The sequence below is a fragment of the Papaver somniferum genome, unplaced genomic scaffold (genome assembly GCF_003573695.1).
Source record: "Papaver somniferum cultivar HN1 unplaced genomic scaffold, ASM357369v1 unplaced-scaffold_10, whole genome shotgun sequence".
Lineage (NCBI taxonomy): Eukaryota > Viridiplantae > Streptophyta > Magnoliopsida > Ranunculales > Papaveraceae > Papaver > Papaver somniferum.
In genome coordinates this window covers 2786102-2811959 of record NW_020618825.1, presented here as the reverse complement: position 1 = coordinate 2811959, position 25858 = coordinate 2786102, and the positions used below count along the sequence as shown (strand labels likewise).

The window sequence follows — 25858 nt, the reverse complement described above, 5'->3', positions numbered from 1 at the left end:
ATCAATCTTCACAAAATGAAGTTCTCGATTATACTTAAAATCCGTGATATTTATCCTCTCCTCGAGCTGATAAATCGTGAATAATAATAGAAGGACCACTTCATGCCCAAGAAGCCCAACCCTCTAGTAATATAAAAGTAAATAAATATAAAGGGATGAAAAATACCTTCATGAGCTTGCTTCTCTCGGCGCAGAGTCTCAATTTCCAATTTGGCAGCATCCAACTCGAACTGCATACGACGAGCATCGTCCTCCAAAACTCTGGCTCGCTTCCTAGCAACCCAAGACGAGGACAGCATACCAATCATAAAATTGTTGAACTGACAACAAAGGAACAACCACAAATTAGTTTGGGGAAACTTTGAACCAAATAACATACAAGCAAATTTATGCCACAGATACTCACAAAAGTCATGAGCCGAAGCTGGGTCGTCCTGTCTTGAGAACTCAAGACTCGGGCTTGCTCCTCCTCGCTCAGTTTCACGAAATTGTCGGAGCACAGAAGAGCAGCAACTTGAGTAGCTTCACCAAGTACTTGAGCAAATGCACTAGGTACTCCAGTACCAACAGCACCACCAACAATGCCACTAATAGCTAGACCACCACCTGGAGCACCTCCATCGGACAATGCACCCTTTTCAAAAGCATTACTCGCCTGGGGCACGTTCGTCTCGGAGCACCTTTCTCACCTTGAGAGGGAAAAGATTCGTGCAAGGGTACACCGTCTACATCCTCAAAAAAGGAATCATCAATATCACTAATAGCATCAATAACATCATCATCACCAGCTTCGGCAGCATCCTCTTGTCCGTGAGGAACCGCAGACTTCAACACAGGGATGGTAGACTCCTTCATGGCCCATTCCATGATAACATCATCAGTAGCATTAATGTCAAAGTCAAGATGATCAACGACTTCCTTTCCTTTTTCATGTAATGGAACAAAAGATTTAGCACCATGTGCAGTATCAGCTCCCTGCATGCTACCAGTTCCCTGCTCAGACTCAGTGATCTTACCAGATTCCATCAACTGCGTCAATCCAACGACTAGCGCAGACTCTGTTACCTGCACAGATCTCTTTAACCGTAGGGAAGATAGTAATTACGGGTATAAAAGATTCTATTACTTCTATTAACAGAATCGTAACTAATTGGGTACCATCAGTAGAAAAAGACAGGAGAAAAATACCTTAGATGAAGATGTCCTTTTTATGGTATTTGGTAGCTCATGATCACAAAGCATTGCCCAGTATCTGCTTAGTTCTTGTCGAACCTAAAAATAGAAAACCCAAAAAAGTGATCATAGAGTAGATAAGACAGAATAAGGAGGGAAAAACATGGAAGAAGAATAAGAAGCCAAGGAGTCTCAAGAATTCTAAGTTTAGATAATTTTCTGTCTCACAATTGTTGAGCAGATTATGTTTCATTCAGTATTTATATGATTTACAAGAGAGGAGTTCTAAAACTAAGTAAACAAACTGTACGACATTGCTGGAGATTCAATATAACTTGTTACAACAAATATCTTCTTATTTATCGGAAGACTTGAATATATACAGACTTCTTCTTCTAGTCATCAGGCTTGGTAGTTGCAACGGACTTGGACTATATCAGTCTTGGACCTGTATGTTGGATATGTGCTGTGACCGCACATACCAATATGACCTGTACATACGTCTAACACCCCCCTCAAGTTGGTGCCGGAGGAGAGTCAGGACGAAGGCCCAACTTGCTGGACAGACGTCGAAAATGATCCACTCCTAGTGGTTTAGTGAAAATATCAGCTAATTGATCAGCCGATGGAATGTGAGTTGGTTTGATGAGACCGGACAATAGTTTTTCACGGACAAAATAACAATCGATTTCGATATGTTTAGTTCGTTCGTGAAATACTGGGTTCTCAGAGATATGAATTGCGGCTTGATTGTCGCAATAAACTGGAATAGGCTTCGGAATAGTGATTCGAAGATCCTGAAAAAGATAATGCAACCATGCAATTCAGAAGTAAGTCTGGCAAGAGCACGATATTCTGTTTCAGCAGAAGAAAGTGATATGGTTGGTTGTTTCTTGGATTTCCAAGAAATAGGAATATTGCCTAGCATTGTAAAATATCATGTCGTCGATCGACGAGTTGTGGGACACCCTGCCTAGTCAGAATCAGTATAACCGTCAAGGGACAAAGTACTAGTAGCAGAAAGAAAGATGCCATTGCTAACAGTACCCTTAAGATAACGAACAACACGATGAGCAGCCTCTAAATGACCAGAACATGGATGCTGCATGAATTGACTCAAGTAATTAACTGAGTAAGTGATATCAGGACGGGTGACTTGAAGGTAGAGTAGTCTACCGATGAGACGACGATAGATACTTGGATCTGTTAGTGGAGTACCTGAAATGGGAAGAAGCTTAAGATTTTATTACATGGGAGAAGGAGCAATCTTAGCACCTAAAAGACCAGAATCATTAACAATGTCAAAAATGTGTTTACGTTGACAAATAAAAATACCTTTTGGAGACCGAAAAACCTCAGTACCAAGAAAGTATTGTAAACGACCAAGATTCTTAAGTGAAAATTGCGACTCAAGTGTATCTTTGAGCGTTTGAATGGCAGATTCGTTGTTTCCTGTAATAATAATGTCATCAATATAAACTAAAATATATAAAGAAATATTACCAGAATAAAAAGTAAAAAGAGAGTAATCTGCACGGGACTGGCTAAAACCAGCATTAATTAAGGCTGCGGAGAATTTAGCAAACCATTGGCGAGATGCTTTCTTGAGCCTATATAGAGATTTGTTGAGTTTATAAACGCGTGTATCTCCCTTTTTTTGAAAACCTGGAGGAATTTTTACGTAAATATCCTCAAGTAGATCACCCTGCAAAAAGGCATTGTTAACATCGAGTTGATGCAAAGGCCAGTTATGAATGGTAGCAACATACAATAAAACACGCAGAGTGACTAATTTTGCAACCGGTACAAAAGTATCGTGAAAATCAATGCCCTCTTGTTGTGTGTAACCTTTAGCAACAAGGCGAGCTTTGTGACGTTCAATTTCACCATTCAGTCTATATTTGATTTTAAAAACCCATTCACATCTAATGGCAATTTTACCCGGTGGAAGATGAGTGATAGTGAATGTGTCGTTGTCTTGAAGGGATGTATGCTCCTTTACAATTGCATAACGCCAAGCCGGAATTTTGATGGCCTCCGTAAAATTGCATGGTTCGTCATTGGCAATGACTAATGAGAGAAATGCACGGTGTTGTGCAGTGAATTGATCAAAAAAGATATAATTAATAAGAGGATAAGGAGACTGTGAAGTGCATTGATTAACAGAACATATATAGTCTTTCAAGTGGGAGGGTCGGTGATGCTCCCTAGTTGAACAACGCAACTCAGTAGCCTGCGAAGAATCTGTAGAAGGTAAAACCCTATTGTCAATAGCAGGAGCTGAGTTAGAAAAGGATATCGGAAGGGAATCATTGGTCGCCCTGACAGGTGATTCCCTGTCAGTAGGCGTCGAGGAGTCATCAGACTCTGAAGTGATATCGCGTAAAAATGAGCCGCCAGATTCCCTGTCAGTAGGCACAGGTGACTGTGAAGGTGGTTGTGACATAATGTTTGCTGGGAGCAAACGTGAATATGAAAGAGGAGTAGCCTCATAAAAAAATTCCTCTTGAGTAACAGATTGAAAAGAATCACTTCGATGAATTTGTGCATCTTTGAAGGGAAAGACACGTTCGTGAAAAACAACATCCCTAGAGATAAATGTAGATTTGGTAGATAAATACAATACTATATAACCTTTATGGTTGTATGGATAACCCAGAAAAATACCAGGTGTAGCACGAGGATCAAATTTATTGACAATTTTAGTATTGCGAGCATAACATAGGCAACCAAAAACACGAAGATTACGATAATCAGGTTGCTTACCTAACATGACTTCATAAGGAGATCGTTCAGATAGTGCCGGAGTAGGCATCTTTTTTATTAGATAAGTGGCAATAAATGCATTCTCCCCAATAGGTAATAGGTAAGTTTGCTTGAAAACAAAGAGCACGAGAAACAGTCAACAAATGCCGATGCTTTCTTTCCACCACTCCATTTTGTTGTGGAGTATAAACGCAGTTGCGTTGGTGGTGAATACCATTCTCATTTACCCATGCCTGAAACTCATGAGAAAGAAATTCTTGACCATTATCAGATTGGATACGTTGCAATATAGGAAAAAAAGGTAAAGAGACACCGGTAGAGATATTAGTAAGTTGTGTAGAGTATTGAGTGACAACATACTTAGCAAAAAACTTGATAAATTTGCAAGTTTCACTTTTGGAATGCATTAAATAGACCCTTGAGCAACGGGAAAAATCATGTACAATGGTAAGAAAATACTTTGCACCAGTGAGAGATGGGGTAGAAAAAGGTTCCCATATATCACAATGAATAAGTTCAAAACAGCGTTTAGAAGAAATATTATGTTTATTAAATGATAATCGAGATTGTTTAACCAACGGGCATACATCACAAGCAGTGGAAAAGTTTACTGAGGGAGGTTGATATTTTGATAAGTACAAATTTAAACTCATGCGCACATGAGGGAGGTTGATATTTTGATAAGTACAAATTTAAAAATAAAGTGAAGTAGGTGGTCAATATATTTGAGAAGTATAACATATTCAAGAAGAATACTAGAAGGATAAGAGGCAGAAAGAAGAATCTACAATAATAAAAAGCAATCAGTCTTCGTGTGGATTATCTTCATTGCCTTGATTATCACTAGGATTCTCATATTTGCTTCGTTCAACATCAGAATCATGGACTTCTTCTTCTTCATCTTCTTCTTCTTCTTCTTCTTCATATTCTGCTTCACTATCAGAAGTATCAGGAACATCATCATTTGGAGGAACATCAGCAAATTCATACTTTATAAGGGGAATATTATTTTCTTCGCAGACTATCTTAACTGCTGCATCACAAGCGCTAAGAGCGTCCTTGCTATTGTTTGAGACAGTAGTGATATAATTCTTCTTAAGCTTTCGATATTTGGAATCACGAGTAGTGAACTTCGCGCTCAATTCGTCTGATAGTCTCTGGATTCCTCAAGTTGTTTCTTCAGTTCTTCAATATCCCCAAGTTGTTTCTTCTCCTTTTCTGCGAAATATAAAAACAAGTTAGATTTAAAAGAGGATAATTCTATTCAAAAATGACAAACATAAAGGAGCAATAAACGACCTTCATTATTAGACATAATATATCTAATCAAGGCAAAATGTTCGGATTTAAGGCTCATAGTCACAGCTAAGCCTTCTCTAGCATTCTTAAGACTCTAGCAGCCCAATCAAATTAAGCGTCGCTTTTTATAAGAAGTCGAGACGGAATCAATTTTTCTCGCTCAATAAGTGCATTCTTCTCTTTTATGGCAAGGTCTCGATCTATTTGAACTTAGAGAATAGTTTCTTGGAACTCCTTCAAAGATTTCGCACCGTTAAGAATGATTTGATCTTTCTCAGTAATAAGGGAGTAACTTTTGCTTCTAAAACTTTAATTTTTTCTTTGGATTCTCAAAAACGACGTTTAAAACTATTACTAGCGGTCAAAGCACTTCTATGGTCGATACTAAGAAGTTGGTATTCTGATTTGAGTTTTTCCAAGGTTAGGGAGTTTATTTTATCTTCGGTAAAGTTATTTAAAGAATAATTGAGATAGTTAAGGAGGGTATCATCATCAATGGGATGATGAACAGAGAGAAACAGAGAAGCCGCTTCATCAGAAAGACGGTAGATTTCTGCAAAAATATATAATTAAAGAAGAATAAAGAAAAAATGAGTACGGCAGAGGATTAATATATAAAAAAAAGAATTGGTATACCAGCCAGTTGATCATTCCTTTTGCGAAGTTCTGAATTTGTATTCGCAGAAGTAGAAACTTCAGTTTTAAGTTTAGCTTCAAGAGACTGAAGTCTTCTTTCGTAATATGAAGATACTATATATGACATGCGAGACATCTGTGAAGTTGAATGATTAATGTTAGAACACGAAGATTAAAATTTTATTAAAGAAATTACAGAAGAATAGAAATTGCCAGAACACCAAAGGAAAATTGAAAGCTTGGATTTAATAAAGTTGAAGATCTGCGAAGAGATGGATCATCTAAGCAAGGAGTATCACAGATTTTTGAAACCATATCAAAGTTGCACTGTAACTCGTCATTACCCATAGCTGCCATCGAATCAGTAAAAAGGGTAGAGAGATGACTCATAGACGATTTGATTGAATCTTCGGAAGCATAAGTATCATCATCGTCAGATTCAGAACTTGAGGAAGAATTATAGAATTCTCTACGCCTCTTAGAAAGATTTGAGGGGGAAGATGAACTATGGGTTCTTGAAGTTTCCATCTACGCAAATAATACAGATGAGCAAAAGATGCAACAATATTGTTAAAATAAGAAAAGGAATATTCCGCACTCTATCATTCTGCGAAGATGTCGCATCAGCTGATTTCTTAACCCGTTTAGATTCGCTTTTTCCCTTTATAGTCTGATTTTAAAAAGCAAAAAGTAAGAAATTTAATATATGCGAAGGAGAAGATATTCATGCGAAAATAGTATACCTTTTTATCTTCTTCGGATAAGATAAGTTCCCAAGGATGATAATCGAAATGTCCTTCGGGAAGGGAAGGTCGGAATGATCAGCAGCTCTGCCAGATACATAAGGACCCGTTAAAATAACGGGACAGTTTATCCAACCAGCATCATTAGATCTACGAGCAGTATGGTTGGAATTGTCATTCCAATCAACGTCTCACATGATTTTATCTTTCTCAATAAAAGTATCTTTTCTTCTTATGCGAATGGCCCATCTAGTAGACTCCTTCTTCATGAGTCCCACATAATAATTACTAAAGAAATTATAAAAGGTATACTCAGTGGGATCAATCATTTTATCACGGTGCAGTTTGTTTCGTACTTCATACGCATAAGAGGTTCCTAAACCAGCTGCGCGACGAGCATATTCTAGAATTATCCTAATAACATCACCGCTCAGCTGAAAAATACCCAGTGCGAATCGTTTATCATCTAAAATCTCATAGAATAAAGGAGTATTAGGGTTATATAATGGGACAGGAAGACCATTCAAAATTTGTTCCAAGGAAACAATAATTCTCTGATTTGTCCATTTTTCCGAATTAATCAGATCAAGTGTGAGTTTGGATAAATAGTTACATCCGGGAGGAAGAGAAAGTGAATATCCTCTCATGCTGAATTGGTCTTTCAAAGTTTTGAAGGATGTTTTGTTTTTCTTAGAAACTGGTGCCATCAGAAGAAGGGGAATGAAAAAAGTTTGAAGAACAATTTAATTTGATTAAGATCAAGATCAAATCCTGGAAGATTATGATCAAGGTGAGATCAATTAATAGAGAAAAAAGATGAGAAAACGGAAAAATTAATAATGAATAATAAAGAATGAAGAAACAGTAGCAGAAGAAAGAATAAGAAGTAAAAAGAATAACAAGATGAAGTAAATATAAAGAGAAATTACTTTCGATTTTCGAGGAAGTTGCCTTATTAATACGATGAATAATTGGGTAGGATGAGCGGTTAAAGAAACGTGTCGAATGAAATGTGTTCAAAAAGACACGCGTAGAAAGAAAAGTTTAAATTTGATTAAAATATTTGTCGGCAAGATGGAATTTGAAAAAATAGGCATGTGCGATGAGGCAAGTTGAAGATTCTCATTTAGCTCATTCTGCGAAAAGAACGAAATGAGAAGAGGAAAAATGTAGAAATAGAATATCACGCATGTGTTATATGCGAGTAAAGGACAATCAGATGTGTGCGAAGGTCGTCGCTCAGCTGAGATGTGGTGACGTATTGAATGATGTCAGCTTAGTCACAAGTAAAGTGTGAAGATTTGTGCGAAGCTTGTAGAGTCTGCGAATATAACTAATGTACATGTGCGATAATACCGCACAGGGATTCCGAAAATAAAGGATCTCTTAGCTGTCATCCACTATGTAATACCCTATATAAAGAGTAGATGGTTCATGTAAAGAGGGAGTTCTTCTTAGAATCCTTGGTCAAGAAATCAGGAGAGAGAAAGATTGTAGAGAGAGAGAGTAAACTTAGAGTTTCCAGTATCTTGTAATTGTTCTTGTGATTTTGATTAATAAAGAGATGATTTACATTGAGATCGGTTAATTATTGTTAGATTCTCATACTTGTGTGGTTGTAGGATTTCCTGCAACTACACTTTGCCTTTGTCTTGTTTTTCCATTATTTTCCGTTTTCTTTTCTTTCAACTGGTTTCGTCTCCCACTGTAACGAATTTAACATCGTCAACAACTTTCTCATTTTTCTTTTCAGCAATACGGGTTATCCTTGTATATCAAACTTTCCAAGGTCATTTCTTTAATTTTGTAAACAACAAGAACTGAATTGACCCAGGTTTCTGAAAACGACTTGGGTTTTGGAAAATTGAATGTACATTATGATAAGCCAAGTGAAAGAACAAACAACAAACATACTTTGGAGCCTAAGAATGCATGAAAAGCATCAACATGAAGCCAATAAAACTAAGGCAATCAAAATTATGTGAAGGCGCAAGCCAGAAAATGATGAACAATTCAAACCAAGAACATAAAAAAATTTCTGGCTACATGGAACAAGAATATACAACCCTCATTATCGCAACTACACTTGGTAGCATCCGTCAACTTCAGTAGGATATATACCTGCATCAACCTGAGAAAGGAAGACAGGAGATGAGTGTTAGAATATGGGAATCCAACTCAAAACCAATTGGCAATGAGTGGAGAGGCCCTAAGAGATTACAAACCGCATGCAGGATCTTAGATTTCCCATACAATGTGGGACTAATAATCTCAACATGCCCCCTCACGTGTAACCTCGTTGGATTTTTCTTGGACGGTTAACTTGCGTCGTAAATCATCATGATGAGGAGAGCCAAGGCTCTTGGTAAAAATATCAGCCAACTGATCTTTGTTGTTATCAAACCGAACATCTTGTTGACGACGAGCAACCCGTTCCCGAACGAAGTGGTAGTCAATATCAATATGCTTAGTGGGAGCATGAAAAACTGTATTAACTGTAAGATACGTAGCACCAAGATTATCGCACCAAAGTGATGGTACTGAACTAGAGATTCCTAATTCTTTCAAAAGTGATTGGATCCAGATTATTTCCGATGTTGCAGTTGCAAGAGCTCAATACTCAGCTTTGGTGCTTGAGCATGATACAGTAGGTTGCTTCCTAGCGCTCCATGAAATTAAATTAGGGCCAAGGAAAACACAATATATAGCCACTAGTCGAGCGCCAAGAGTCGGAACACCCTTCCCAATCAGCATCACTAAATGCATTCAATGGAAGATTAAAATCTGCAAATGCACTTAGTTTAAGATTATTATTAGCTTTCATAAATAACCCGTAGTCATATGTACCCTTAAGGTATCGAAGAATACGCTTGACAGAAGCCCAATGTTCTTTCATAGGGTTGTGCATAAACTGACAGACACGGTTGACAGAGAAGGCAATGTCAGGTCTAGTGAAGGTTATATATTGAAGAGCCCCAACGATGCTTCGGTAAAGAGTTGGATCAGAGAACCTAGTACCACCATGCTCAGATAAAACAACTTGATGTTGATATTGGTTTGGCACCTTCCATTTTAGCTCGTAATAGGAGTTCCATTGTATACTTTCTTTGAGATAAAAACATACCTGAAGGAGAACGATTAGCCTCAATACCCAAGAAGTAAGACAGGTTGCCAAGATCAGTTATTGAAAAAGCCTTATTGAGGTCAAAAATAAGTTGTTGAATGCTATTTGTAGAGGAGCCAGTGACAATAATATCATCTACGTAAACAAGTATGTATGTAACATGAGCTTGATGACACATAGAACTATCCGCCTTAGAAATTACGAAACCAAGATGAATAAGGTGAGCTCTAAGACGATTATACCAAGCTCGCAGAGCCTGTTTCAATACATAAATAGATCGATGTAGCCGGCAGACATGATTTGGAAAGCGAGGATCAACATAGCCTTGTGGTTGACGCATATAAACCTTTTCTTGGAGGAACCCATTTAGAAAAGCCTTTTGAACATCTAATTGATGAAGCGGCCAATTTTTAGCTAGTGCAAGAGAAATAATTGTACGAATTGTACAAGGTTTCACGACTGGACTAAAAGTTTCTTGATAATCCACCCCTTCTTTTTGATTAAAACTTTTAGCAACAAGACGTGCCTTGTAACGATCGATAGTACCATCCGGTTTATGTTTAATGCGATAAACCTATTTATTTCCAATAATATTTGTACCCGGAGGAGGAGGAACTATAGAAAATGTTCCATTTTTCAAAAGTGCATAATACTCTGTGTCCATGGGAGTCCGCCTATGAGGAAAAGAAGCAGCTTGAGAATATGTGAGAGGCTCAAAGTCAGCATCATTAGTTAACGGATGTTTAGTAGCAGCATAAATTTTTGGCTTAAAAATCCCATCTTTAGCACGAGTTGTCATTGTGAGTAGTTGTTAAGTTGCCTGGAGGTGGAGCTGGAACTGATTCCAAATCTTGAGTTGGAGAATCTTGTGTAACGAAGTCTTCATTTGTCGTCGATAGTGATGTAGATAATGGCAGCGGAGAAATTTGAGCACGTGGAGAGGAAGAGGACGAAATAGCACCTGAAGTTAATGAACGAGGAGAAGGAGTACTTACTGCAGGTGATGCAGGTGGCAATGACGGATCTGGTGCAATTGGGAGATTGGGGTGTGGGACTAATGGTGGAGAAAAAATAACACGACATGACTCTCAGTGGAGAGGCTCTAAGAGATTATAAACCGCAGGATCTTAGATTTTCCATACAATGTGGGACTAATAATCTCAACACGCCCCCTCACAACACGTGGACAATAAACCGGGTGACGCGGAGTAAAGGCGCGGTCAATGATTCGTCGCAAATAGTCTGCTCTGATACCATGTTAGAATACAGGCATCCAACTCAAAACCAATTGGCAATGAGTGGAGTGGCCCATAGAGTTATAAACTGCAGGATCTTAGATTTCCCATACAATGTGGGACTAATAATATCAACACGCGCCCTCACGTGTAACCTTGTTGGGTCTAAGAGATTGCAGCTGCTTATACATTTCAGCTTTTTGAGCACAAACTTTATTCAACTCAACTTTGGACAAACCAAGATCGTGTTCAAGAACCTGATTCTTATCATTAGCTTTACCTAACTCTTCTCTAATAACGTCATGATTATCCTTAAGAGAATGACTTTGGGTCTCAAGTACATGAATTTTATCATTTTTGTCAAAACGATCCTGACAAAGCATATCAGTCAGGAACTTAGAAACCCGAAGTTGATCTCTCAGTTTAGAACATTCCTCAACTATACTGGACGAGACTTGGTGAACTGCATAAACAAACAAAATACACCATAAGTCTTAAAGAGCAGAAAAAAGAAACACCCACTTGAAAACTGGAATAATTTTTGTTGTTGTTTCCCTTCTTACACCCAGAATTTATCCACTTTTTCTTTTTGCGCCGACCTTTTGTATAGATCCAACCTAGTTTTCTTAGCGTCATTATCATCAGCAGCAGCAGTACTACTACGTTTTTGATCGGCTATACATTACTATAACTCATAATCATTTTAGTATTATTATTATGCCCTATAGTTAGATCTATGTCTTTAGGATTTTGTGTCCGAATTCCATTTTTTGTTTTCTTTTTCATTTTTTGATTCTTGTCATGCTCTACTTCTTGATCATCTATTTTTAGGGTTTGGAAAAGAAAAATCTGGTAGCTTTGTTTCTGTTTTTTTGCTTCGAAATGGGTTGTGTATGTGGTAAACCATCAGCAATAGAAGATAGTAAAGAAAGTCCTCCAGCAAAAGAGAGAATAATAATCAGGAATCCGCGGTTTATGAAGAATATGTTTAATTAACAAAGTGGATTATTTATTTATTTTTGAAGCAGATTAAGACTTAGCTGTATGACATCTATAAGAATTAGGATTTATACTGTGGAAGTGGAATATGATCTGTTTCCTAATACGTAATCATTTTATTGTTCGAATTCTACTCGGTTTAGTATTATTTTGTTTTCCTATAAAAGGGGACAAGTCTAGTGTAGCTAAAGCACATGACAAATTTTCAACTTGCTTTCTCTCTACTTGCTTAATTACCTACCGTCTGTATTTAATTGGTTTGAAGATGGGTGACATCAATATGACTAATGCTGCTGCTGCAACTATGGATCAACAGTTGCAATATGATCATTCACTTGACATAACGCCACCACAGCAAGGTGGATCCAAATCTTTTGATGATGATGGTCGACTTAAAAGAACAGGTAAATACTAATCATCACTTTTAATATTGTCAAAGTATTTTTCTTTTAGACTGGAAGATATATATTGAAGATTGTGATTAAACCTGCAGGAACCGTATGGACAGCGACTTCACATATTATAACGGCCGTCATAGGATCAGGAGTGCTCTCATTAGCATGGGCCATAGCTCAGCTTGGTTGGATTCTTGGTCCAGCTGTGATGTTGGTGGTCGCCTTTGTGATTTACTACACATCCTGTTTACTTTCTGACTGCTATAGAACTGGTGACCAAGTTACTGGCACGAGAAACTATACTTACATGGATGCTGTTAGCACCAATCTTGGTGGCTCTAAGGTCAAGCTTTGTGGGTTGATTCAATACATAAATCTTTTTGGTGTGGGAATTGGATATACGATTGCAGCATCCATAAGTATGATGTGAGTTCACCTAAACTTTTTTATTTTGGGTTAATTTTTCTTTTGATTACATAATTATTAAATATAATTTTGTTCTCATCTCTCTTTTGGTTTGTTAATTTGAACAAAACAGGGCTGTAGAGAGGTCTAACTGTTTCCATGCCAGCCACAATGATAACCCGTGCCTTACATCGAGTACCCCATACATGATCATATTTGGTGTATTACAAATTATATTCTCCCAAATACCAGACTTTGATCAAATTTCATGGTTATCAAAGGTTGCTGCAGTCATGTCATTTACTTATTCCGGGATCGGAATGGGTCTCGGAATCGCTAAAGTGGCAGGTTAGCCTATATATAGTTCCTTTTTGTGATTCTTTTTTTTTTCTTCTAGTAATTGGTTTCATATTTATATTAAAATTGCTGAAATCTGTATACTATATTCTTTTGTTTAGAAAATGGGAAATTCAAAGGAAGTCTGACCGGAATTAGCATTGGTAAGGTAACTCAAGCCCAAAAGATATGGAAGAAATCACAAGCACTTGGAAACATTGCTTTTGATTACTCGTATTCGATGATCCTAATCGAAATTCAGGTACAAATTATTATATTTTTAACTGCACCTCTTTAGTCTTTATTACTAGGAAAAATAATAAATCACTGCTTTATTTTGAATGTTGTTCATCTAAAAAATTTTATTTGGCACAATCAGGACACATTAAAAGCACCACCATCAGAAGCTACAACTATGAGGAAAGCAAGTTTATTCAGTGTTTCAACTACGACCATCTTCTACATGCTTTGTGGATGTATGGGCTATGCGGCATTCGGTGACACGGCACCAGGAAACCTTCTAACCGGATTTGGGTTCTACAATCCGTATTGGTTGGTCGATATGCCAACGTTGCAATTGTAATTCACCTTGTTGGAGGTTACCAAGTCTATTGCCAGCCTTTATTTGCCTTCATCGAGAAATGTGCAGCAACTAAATGGCCAAAGAGTGATTTCGTCAACAAAAACTTTCAAGTACCTATCCCAGGATGCCGCCCTTACAATCTCAACCTATCCAGAGTTGTTTGGAGAACACTATTTGTAGTGCTAACTACACTTATATCGATGCTTCTTCCGTTCTTCAATGATGTTATTGGGATTGTTGGCGCATTTACCTTCTGGCCGTTAACTGTTTATTTCCCGGTGGAGATGTACATATCACAGAAAAAGATACCAAAGTGGAGTCCTAAATGGCTTTGCCTTCAACTACTGAGCGCTATTTGTTTAGTAATCTCAATTGCAGCTACAGCCAGCTCAGTGGCAGATCGAGTGACAGAGAGATCGAGAGACAGAGAGATCGAGATACAGACGTTAACCCAGTGAAGATAGATGCGGAGAAGATAAGAATCACGTTTCTTAACCCAGTGAAGAACAGGTAAACTTTGAACCCTAAATTTGTTTTGGGTTTTACGATTTAGGGTTTTCGAAACATTGTGAAACTGGTAACTGTGATTAGGTTTCAAAGAGAAGAAATGATATTAGGGTTTCAGAGAGAATCAATGAAATTAGGGTTTGAAAGATAATAAATGAAATTAGGATTTCAGGGAAACAAAATTGGGTTTTAGTGAAGCAAATTTTTGGTTTGAATAAATCTAATTAGGGTTTTAATAAAACGAAATTAGGGATTATATTTTTGGGTTATTGAATTTTTAGCAGATGATTTAGGGTTGTTTCTAACTCTCTTTCTAATTAGGGTTTGAAAGAAACGAAATTGGGGATTATAATTGGGGGTTTTCCATTTTTAGGGGATAAGAAATTGAAGAATTTCTGTGTATCTTTGTCTATTTTGGTAATTGTTGATTACTGTGAAACTGATTATTGTTTCATTTTTTTTAAATGTTTCAGAATGCGTAATGAGGATAGGAATTTCTGGATTACAGATGTAGGCAAGAGGTTTAAGGACCTTTATTGTTTTGGTTCTAAATCTGGTACCAGTGGAGAAGCTTTCATGGCTATGCTAAAGAGCAGGTTGGTGAATGAACGGGGTATGAATTCTACACTAGAACTGTTTTTATTTGATGATGATAATGGGAATGCATATGATAAGTGTGAAACAGATGAGAGTTTTATTTCATTTTGGAATAAAGGGAAACCAGGTAAAGACAATTTGGTAAGACTGTGGTTCATTGTAGTTATTCCTACAATTACACATTGGGGTTTTGTTTGTAATACTGCTAGTGTTAGTGGGGTAAGTGGTGTGACTGATTTTATGAGTCCAGTGAAGAAGAAAACTATTAGTAAAAGGGTTGAGGTTAGGAGGAGTCCAAGACTTAATAAGACTGCTAGTGTTAGTGGGCTAAGTGATATGAGACCAACAAGACTTGATTTTGTGCATGAAAACCCAGTTGTTTCTACACAAGCATCTGTTGCAGAAAACCCAGTGCATGAAGCACAAGTTAATGCTACACAAGCATTTGTTGCAGACAACCAAGTACAGGGGAATGAAGATGATGACCAGGTGAATTTACCTAATCTACAATCAGATGACTGTCATCCTAATGATATGCCTGATTTTTTGTTTGAGGAACATAATGAGGAAGAGGTGAGTGGAGATGAAAGTGAAGAGGAAAGTGAAGATGAAGAAACACAAGAAAAGTACAATCATGAAGATTGGGTTTCTATGTGTGCTAGAGGTATAGATATTGATAATGAGACTGATGATTGTAATGAAGATTTCAATGTAGGTGGGTTTTATGAAGAGCAGAGTGCACCAGTAAATGCTACTTCAGATGAAGAAGTTCCCAGATATGATGTCACTCAAGAGGAAGAAGCTAAGTGGTAAAAAGATTTTGGTGAGCATTTAAAAGAACCACAGCGTCTAGAAATGATAAATGAAGATGTTCCTGAGGTTGTACCTGGTGAAATAAGTAGTGGAATGGCTTTTGGAAACATGCAAGATTACAAGGATCATTTAAGGGAATATGCAGTGTTGAAACATAGGGATTTTAAGGTGAAGAAGGCACATAAGAAGAGACACTATTCTTATTGTACTTACAAGGATACCCAAAATTGTGCTTGGATGGTGAATGCAAGAAAGTTACCAGATGAAGACGATCCAACAGTCACAGTTAGAGAATGCAACACAGAACACACCTGTAAGAATCCGAATGAAGACTACAGCAGGAAATGCAATGCAAAATTTGTAGCCAAGTATTTGTTGAAGACAATGGATGTTGATTCACCAGTGGACAAGGCAGCTGAAATAGCTAACAAGATCATTAGACCTCGGTTGCAAACTGACATACCAAAATGGGTTGCTAATAATGCAAGGGTATGATTTTGATGCTTTTTTTGGTTCCCTTGTGTTTGTTTATTTGATAACCTTGTGGTATGTTGGAAATGCTAATTATTATTTTTTTTGTGTACACAGAAATTGGTGCTAGCAGAAAGGAATGGAACATTTGAGAGTTCCTACACAAAAGCACCACAATTGGTCACAGCTGCTACTTCATTGAACCCAAATAGCATTGGTCATTTCAGTTGGTCCAAAGAGGGTCAAGATAACAGGTTTGAGAGTGTCATTGTGGCCTATGATGCACAGATCAAAGGTTTTCTTCATGGTTGTAGATTGGTTATTGTCTTAGATGGAGCTCACCTGAATGGTAAGCTAGGTGGTGTGATGCTTTCAGCAGTTGGTATAGATGGCCAGAATGGGGTATTTCCTATATGTGTGATGATTTGTATGAGTGAAACTGAAGAAAATTGGTTTATGATGTTAAAAGAATTGAGAAAAAGGATACCTGATATGCCTGGACTAACCTTTATTTCTGATAGAATGAAGGGCATTCTTGAATCAGTAAAAAGATTGTTTCCTTTGGCAAATCATAGATACTGCCTAAGGTAGATTTTGTTTTTGGAATTGATTAATGTTTGCCCTTTTTTTTGGAAATGATTAATGTTTGCCCTTTTTTTTTTCTTTCCAGGCATTTATACAAGAATTTCTTGACCAAGGGATTCAGAAATCCAAGACTCACACACTTTCTTTGGAAGGCTGCAAAGGCATACAAGTATCATCACTGGGAGGTAAGAAATGTTTGGTTATAATGAACGTTCATTCTTTCAGTCAAGCCTTATTGCATCAAATGAATTAACTTAGACACCTATTTTCTAGGAGGCCATGCAAGAAATTGCAGAGATAAGTTCAGTTGCATATCAATACCTGATTGATGCAGAGCCTAAGTCTTGGGCAAGGTCATGGTTTCCTCATGATGTTGCTTGTGAGCACATCTACTCTAAATTTTCAGAAAGTTTTAATAACATGGCCCTGAAATTCAGAGACAAGCCTCTCACTCAATTGATCGATATGTACACACATTTGGTGATGGTGTTGTTTTCAAATAGAAGAAAGCTTGCTGCAACTTGGCAAGCTGGTGACCTTGTTCCTGCTGGGAAAGATCTCATTAAGGTGATGTGTGATCTTAGAGGTAACTATGAATGTGATCCTTCTATAGAGCGCAAAGTGTATGAGGTTACTAACAAAGCTACTAGTAAAGTGTTTGTTGTTCGGGTGGAAGAACAATCTTGTACATGTCGACAATGGCAATTGAGGAAGTTCCCCTGCATACATGGTGTAGTTGCATTGTTTAAATTGAATCCTGATTGGTCCAAGTGAGTAAATTTACTACACCTAAATAGTTGAATGTGGTTATGCAATAAATGTATGATGAGTGATTGGATCAATTATGTGTGCAGGTACTGCAGTAAATACTACACATTAGACTACTATAGGACCACCTAATCATGGTCAATAACACCATTGGAAGACATTGATGAGTATCGTAATAAGGTTTGATAACCATAAATTTCTTTCAAATGCTTTAACTTTTTCCATTGTCTGTTTTCAAGTATTCTTGTTTTGAGAATCTTTTCAATGAATAATATTATCTACTTTTGTCCTTTTACTTTATTGTATTATTATTTTTTCATTATTCTCTAGATTTGTGCATTTAAAGTATACTAACCCTAACCTTATTTCTTTTGCAGACTGGTATCAAGATTATACATCCACACAGATTGAGAGATAAGGGAAGACCTTGTGTCAAAAGAAAGAAGTCCTGGTATGAGAAGAACAAGCCGCGCAACAGAGTAACAAAGTGCAGTGTATGTAAAGGTATTGATCATAACATTCTAACCTTTCAAGGTCCTCCAGTTGGATCCAACCCCAAGAAGAAAGGAGTGAGAATTGAGTGTTCTGTTAATGGGGATGAGTTCTGTATTACTGCTGCACCAACAAAGAAGATGAGGAAGGCCTTGTGTGCACCAAATACTGCATCAAATAAAGCAACATCATCTGCATCAAAAAAATCAGCTGAGGTACCACCATTGTCAAAAGGAAAAACTGCATCAACATCAGCATCAAAGAAATCAACAACATCCTCCTCCACTGCACCCAAAAGGAAGGTAACACATCCATCTACTTCTTCTACACCTTCATCTGCCTGTTTTAACCAGACTTATCATGGTACTGTTAATATTTCTAGCCAAACAATCAACATTTCTGAGCCACCATCAAAAAGGGTTAGAAAGCCTAACTCTAAATATCAGTAATATCAGAGATAGTAGTACTCAGTTCTGTTTTATGAATGTTGACAATATTTTGTTACATTGCTTTTGTTTACATACATTAACTTATAATTCTGCACTTTACCTTCACTTTGTCTTTAAACTGTGCACAAATTTGATCTTCAGAATTATAAGATTGCTTTTGTTTTTCCACAAAGATAGCATCAGACACCCATTGGAAATCTTCATATTTTTTTCATTTTAGGTAGCCATTACCATAATTCCATGATGTTTGAGCTATGTTTAACATCCTCACCTTAGTTGAATTGCATTTGGGGTTGATACAAGGAGTATATGACCAAGGACAATCAGCAAATTTGTGATCACCAACACAAGCTTTACAACCTCCTTTGTACTGAGGTGTCATGGTTTTAATAGCATCATCAAACCATTCGAAGTATGGACACATAGGATTAGAGCAAGAGAAGAATTTCTTTCCTGAATTAGCACCTTATTTGACCTTTAAAAGTTTCCGAATACCATTACAAGGAACTAATTTACACCTACTGTAGATCCAAGGACAATCAATTGATTGATGATTATTTTCGTTGCACATCTCACATTCCTGCAAATTAAGTAAAAATTAAAGTAAGATGGATAAGATACTCACCCCTTCACTATGTTCTTCTTTGAAAAAATATTGAAATTGCTCTTACCATTTTCATTTTCTCACTTGAGCTAGCAGACATTTTGAAGAAAAAAAACCAATATACTGATTTAAGGTTGTGAAAATTCCCCATTTATATAAGTCAGGCGAGACAAGAAAGTGACTGTTATTACAACGGTCGGAATCTACAATGGTCGGATTTAAAACGGTCGAAATCTGTAGCCGTTGATTTGAACTAATGTGACACGTGTTGCAATCTTAGATTGTAGGACACGGTGGTCATTCTCTTAAAAAAAAAACCATTGTTGTAAATATAACAACCAAATCTCCAGCCGTCCAACTAAAAGAATATCCACGTGTCGTAATCCTAGTTAACAGGACATGTTGGTCATTTTAGAAAAAGAAACATCCATTTCAGTAAATATAACCACTTCATCTCTGGCCGTCCAATTTTAGTCTAGCCACGTGTCGCAATCTAACTAAATGTGGCACATGGTTAAGTAGTCACGTGCTTGTGGGGCATTTTGACAGAAGGGTACAAATGATATTTATTTACACGTGCGGGGCCACACGCTTACTGTTTTGACCACTTAACCATGTCAGACGGAAAACATAACAGATTGGGACATTTTGATTCCGTTTTGGGGCATTTTGATCTTTTGCCTAACATCTGGGACATTTTCACAACGTTTTAGTCCAAATTGGGACATTTTACCACTTAACCCTGCATTTTACTCTTTTTGTTGCAGTAGTCCGTATGTATTAATTAATTTATGTGGAAATCAAGTACTATATGGTTCTCTTAACCTGTTTGTTCCCTTGTTCAATATTAACGTAAGACTTTCACTAGATTCGCTTAAAATATTTCACAAGCTTCATTCATTCAAATACTGAGCACGTAGCCATGGTGTAGTCTAACGAATTGAGCATCAAAGTTTTGACACTTTTTCTTCTTTGATCGACAATCTTTCGTATAGTGGCCTTTTTTTATCCACAAGCTAGACATTCACCATCACACTTATTTTCTTCTCTTTGCTACTTGATTCACTCAAAGTCATCATCTCGGCATTCAATTCATGAAGTATAATCTGAAATTCTTGGACTTGCGCCATGACAAACTTGCTATCTGTCATCTTGAGGCCCGAGAATCGAGCAACTATGAATTTCTTCACGCCCCCGATTCGATCCATATTTCTTCTCTAAGGATCCCATACTTCCTTGGCAGTATTCATAGGATGATAACACAAATATAGATTGTGTGCGAGAGAAAGATTGAATTACATAAATTATAAGAAAGGATTACAATGGTTTATATATACAGCGATTATCAAAAATAGAGAATAGGAAGGCCTAGAATACAAGCTAATAAGGAAACATATAATACGCCTTCATGAGTATATATGCTGGAGAATAATACGGCTTCATGAGTATATATGCTGGAGAATAATACGCCGTGATGAGGATATATGCTGGAGCATAATATTCGCTAACACCCCCTTTCAAACTCACGATGATAAAGCATTAATCATCGAGAGTTTGTCAACTAGAAAACGAAAGCGCGCAACGAAATGTGATTTTGTGAAGAAGTCTGCAACCTGCATGGTAGAAGGCACGTATGGAAGAGAAATTGTACCGTGCAAAAAATGGTGTCGAATGAAATGGCAATCAACTTCAATGTGCTTGGTACGTTGGTGAAATACAGAGTTACGAGCAATGTATATGGCAGATGTGTTATCACAGTTAATTGGTGTTGGACTTGATATAACAACACCCATATCTCCAACTAACCAATGTAGCCAAATAACTTCCGTAGTAGTGTCTGCCATAGCACGATATTCAGCTTCCGTTGATGAACGAGAAGGAATAGATTGTTGCTTACTCCTTCAAGAAATAAGAGAATCACCAAGGAAGACACAATAACCGGTAGTATATTTTCGATCACCATGATCACCAGCCCATCCAGCATCGGAGAAACCTCTAAGAGAGACATTCGACGAACAAGAAGAAGGAAACAGTAAACTCTGATACTGAGTTCCTCTAAGGTACCTCAATATACGCATCACTGTTGCCCAGTGCACAGTAGTAGGAGAAGAAACAAATTGACTGACTATATGAACAACATATGCAATATCGGGCCGGGTAATAGTGAGATAAACAAGACTGCCAACAATAGTACGGTAAAATATGGGATCAGCTAAATGCATACCATCTGAACATGTGTAGCGGGCATTGGTTTCTATAGGAGTTTCAACAATTCTTGTATCTGATATACGAGCCTTTTTAAGAATATCTGCCACATATTTGGACTGAGAAAGTAGGTAACCTTTTGAAGAACTAGCAACCTCGATGCGCAAAAAATAACGTAAGGGTCCCAAATCCTTCATTTCAAATTGATAACATAATTGTTGTTTGATCTGTTCAATGCCTACCAAATCATCCCCTATAATTATCATATCGTCAACATAAAGCAATAACAGTATACGACCAGCGGAACTATTACGAACAAATAACGCCGAATCATACGCACTAGATTGAAAACCAAGAGTAGCGACAACACTAGAGAATTTTTCGAACCATGCTCGGGATGCTTGTTTGAGTCCATATAAAGCTTTTCGGAGTCTACAAACTTCTCCTTGTTTGTGTGGAACACCAGGAGGAGGAACCATATAAAATTCTTCAGAAAGATCCCCATTTAGAAAAGCATTTTTCACATCCATTTGAGATAATTTCCATTTTTGTATAAATGCCACTGAGCACGAACGGAAGTCATTTTTGCCACAGGAGCAAAAGTCTCATCATAGTCAATTCCATATTCTTGGGTGAAACCTTTCTCTACAAGGCGAGCTTTGTAGCGCTCAACAGAGCCGTCTGACTTGGTTTTGATCTTGTATACCCATCTAGAGCCTACTACATGTTTTCCTGGTGGGAGAGGAACCAATTCCTATGTTTCTGTTTTGAATAATGCAGAAAGTTCTTCATGCATAGCTTGCTGCCACAGTGGGTCACAAACAGCCTCCTTATAGGAGGTAGGTTCATGAAGAGAATGAATAGAAGCGAGAAAGCAAGAGAACTGAGTGGAATAACATGAAAGACCAAAATCACTATGAGAATAACCAAACCTATTTGGAGGATTACTTTGTCGCGAAGTATAACGAGGAGGGACAGGATCACCAATCTCGGAAGACGACGAGGACACAGCCGTAGAAGAAGAAGGGGAATGGGTGTTATCTGCCGAAACTTGTTCGTTCCTGCAAGCATCGGTAGAAAAAATAGAGGAAGGAATATTTAACGATAAATCAGAAGTAGGATTTTATATGTCACCAAAAGGATCAATATGCAACAGATCAGATTCTTTAACTTTATGCGGATTAGATGGAATGAAAAAGAATGGAATATTCTCTAGGAATACTACATGAAGAGAGACATACAATTTTTGAGTACTAGGGTCATAACAACGATAACCTTTTTGACTATCACCATATCCAAGAAAAACACAAAGATCAGATTTAGATGCTAATTTGGAAGTAATTTCACGATGAGGTTTTAGAACAAAGCAGGCACAACCAAAGACTTTTAGAGATGAATAATTAGGTGTTTTGCAATACAAACGTTCGAAAGGAGAAATACCATCAGTAAGGATAGTTGGTATATGATTAATGACATAATTTGCCGTCAGAACGGCTTCTCCCCAAAATGAAGAAGGGACATGAGAAGATAATAAGAGAGAGCAAGCAGTTTCTAAAAGGTGCCTATGTTTATGTTCAGCCACTCCATTCTGTTCCGGTGTATCAGTACAAGATGTTTGATATACCGTCCCATCAGAGGAAAAAAGCGCAAGAAACTCATTCTTTTTGTATTCACCAGCTAAATCACAACGAAAGCATTTTATGACGGCAGAAAATTGAGTTTTTATCATGTTACGAAAGGACTGATAAATACCAAAGAATTCAAGTCGTTGCTTCATAAGAAAAATCCAACAATAGCGAGAATAATCATCAATAAAACAAACATAATATCTAGAGCCACATTTTATGGGAATGGATATAGGTCCCCAAACATCAGAATGGACTAAATCAAACACAGCAGTATAGACGAAAGTGCTTTTATTGAAAGGTAGGGAAGAAAATTTTGCAAGCTTACAACCACTACAATCAGAAATATTGTGAGATTTTAGTTGTCCGATATGACCAGTTGATGCTAAATATTTAAGACGAGAACCAGAAATATGTCCTAAACGATTATGCCATAAGAAAAAAGAAATTGAATTAGAATTCAAATGAAAAGAGGATAAATCAACGGAAGATGTTGCTGTATCAGGTAGATGAAGCTCCTTCAAAACATACAACCCCCTTTTCTATGGCCTATCCCAATCAGCTTCCTCGACTTTGGATCCTGCACATAACATGAAGTTGGAGTAAAGTGAATATAATAGCCAGAATCAGATAACTGACTTATAGAAATTAAGTTCATAGTCAACTGAGGAATACAATAAACATCAGAAAGAGATAAACGAGGAGTTTTAATTGAACCACTACCAACAAGAGAAAGATTTGTACCGTCGGCGGTCTTAACAGTTTGAGAAAATGAAATAGGGGACAAAGAAGTGAAATAAGATATATCTTTAGTCATACGATGAGAGGCTCCAGAGTCAAATATCCAAGTAGATTGAGATATACCTGGTGTCGCAGAAGTAGACAAACCTACAGATGGAGACAGCGTTGTGGTCATGGCATGCGATTGTTGGGACGCGAGAAGCTTTTGTAGCTGCTCAATAAGAGAAGATATGGCTTGGCCATCAGTTACAGGCGAAGTAGCAGCTGCAGTATGTGGCGTTTTGAAGAAACTTCCTTGTTGTTGTTTCTTCAAAAGTATAGGACACTGGGATTTCCAGTGACCCTTTTTCTTGCAGAAATTACATTCATCATTAGTATTCTTGTAAGGTGGTCGGCCATTAGAAGCAAAGTGGGGTTTTGAGGTAACATCCAAAACATTTTCCGTAGGGAGAGGAAGAATCCCTTTCCTGACATAGGAAATTAATCGTAATTCTTCGGCCAACAGTTCACTAACAACTGAATCCACGAAAGGAAATGGAGAACGGTGCAGAATAGAACCTCTAAGAGCTTCAAAATCATCACGCAGTGCCATCAAAAACTGAACTAAACGTCGTTCTTCTCTATATTTTATATAAGGATTATGAGTACGGAGATCAACAGGTTCAATTAAGACTAATTGATCCCAATAACTAGTCATTAAAGAGTAAAATTGCTGGATATCTTTATCCCCTGTCAGGCAGCCCTAATATCACTCTCTAATTGGTACCGTTTGGCAAAATTCGATTGCGAAAACAACTTTGTCAAATAATCCCAAACTTCTTTACAGGTTTCGAATTTTGCCAAATGCATGCCAATATTTAAATCAACGGAATTGTTAATCCAAGTGATTTTTTTAGCATTGTTAGATTCCAAGTAACAATCAAGATATTATAATTTGCAGCAATAAGATTAGTAGGTTTAGTAATATCACCAGAAACATATCCCCAAACATCTTTTCCAAGCAAAAAATTTTGCATAACATATGCCCAATATGTGTAGTTGCCACCATTTAAACGAACATTAATCGATTGCAGAGAATCATCTTTTTCATTAGACATCATCACAAATAGCACTTAACCAAAAGATAGAAAGAAAAGAGTACCTCTATCGACACCAACAACCAACTGAAGTTACTCACAATGCTGACACAGAGACGATATTGAAGAAGAAATACACAAGAGTAACTTCAAAACAACATTTTACTATTTCTGACAAACTTTCACAACTCCTAAAAGAATGAACTCACAACACAGGCTCTGATGCCATGTGCGAGAGAAAGATTGAATTACATAAATTATAAGAAAGGATTACAATGGTTTATATATACAGCGATTACCAAAAATAGAGAATAGAAAGGTCTAGAATACAAGCTAATAAGGAAACATATAATACGCCTTCAAGAGTATATATGCTGGAGAATAATACGACTTCATGAGTATATATGCTGGAGAATAATACACCATGATGAGGATATATGCTGGAGCATAATATTCGCTAACAGGTTGAACCCGATTTGGTCTATATTTATTTTGTATTCTTTAGTGGATGGGTTTCAATAACTAAGAAACCACATAATGAGAACAATTACAAAAATCTGGTGGAATATCTAAAGACGCTTTATTGCAGAGGGCTTGGTGCGTCGTTGGTGGCTGCTGTTGAACTTGAAGTTGATACAAGCCGGAGAAAAAACTACCATGGCCAATCACTTGTTTCGTCAGTCGGTCCTGAAAGAAACAAGAATTATGGGGAAAATAAGCAATACAATTAGGCTGTTGAGTTAATTGGCTCACAGAGACAAGATTAAACTTGAAATTTGGAATGTGATGCACATTCGAAAGTTTAAGAGTAGGCGAGAAAACAACATCGCCAATGTGTTTAACAACAGAAAACGAGCCATCCAGCAATTGAATTTAAATTAATGATTGAATAGGTGAATAAGAAGTGAAAAATTGTAAAGAGTTGCAAATAAAAATAAGAAGTGAAAATTTTGATTTAATGTGTTGCACCACTATCTATAAACCAAGGGTCAATCAAGGGTGCACAGGAACCGAGCCGGACCGACGGACCGAACCGGAACCGATGGAACCGTACCTGATTTTGGACCGAACCGAGGTACAAGGTACAAGTACCGGTCCCAAAAATAGGAACCGAGCTCTGGGGGTACAGGTACACGGTCCAACACATGAACCGTCCCGTACCGGACCGAAGTCCCGAATAATTGTGACCGTTAGATTTATGGGATAAGGGATCTGTCTCAGCCATTGGATT

General features: G+C 37.4%; 1 protein-coding gene and 1 pseudogene across 1 annotated transcript; both read left to right on the top strand.

The window, feature by feature from the left end:
• The first annotated feature begins 12279 nt into the window (after positions 1-12279).
• Positions 12280-15611, top strand: LOC113326887 (annotated as a pseudogene).
• A 42-nt stretch (positions 15612-15653) lies between these two features.
• On the top strand, positions 15654-17567 carry LOC113326886. The gene is made up of 5 exons (XM_026574550.1): positions 15654-16100; positions 16200-16669; positions 16753-16852; positions 16941-17437; positions 17522-17567. Exons 1-5 carry the CDS (start codon positions 15654-15656, stop codon positions 17565-17567), a joined length of 1560 nt encoding a protein of 519 aa, XP_026430335.1.
• Positions 17568-25858: the final 8291 nt, after the last annotated feature.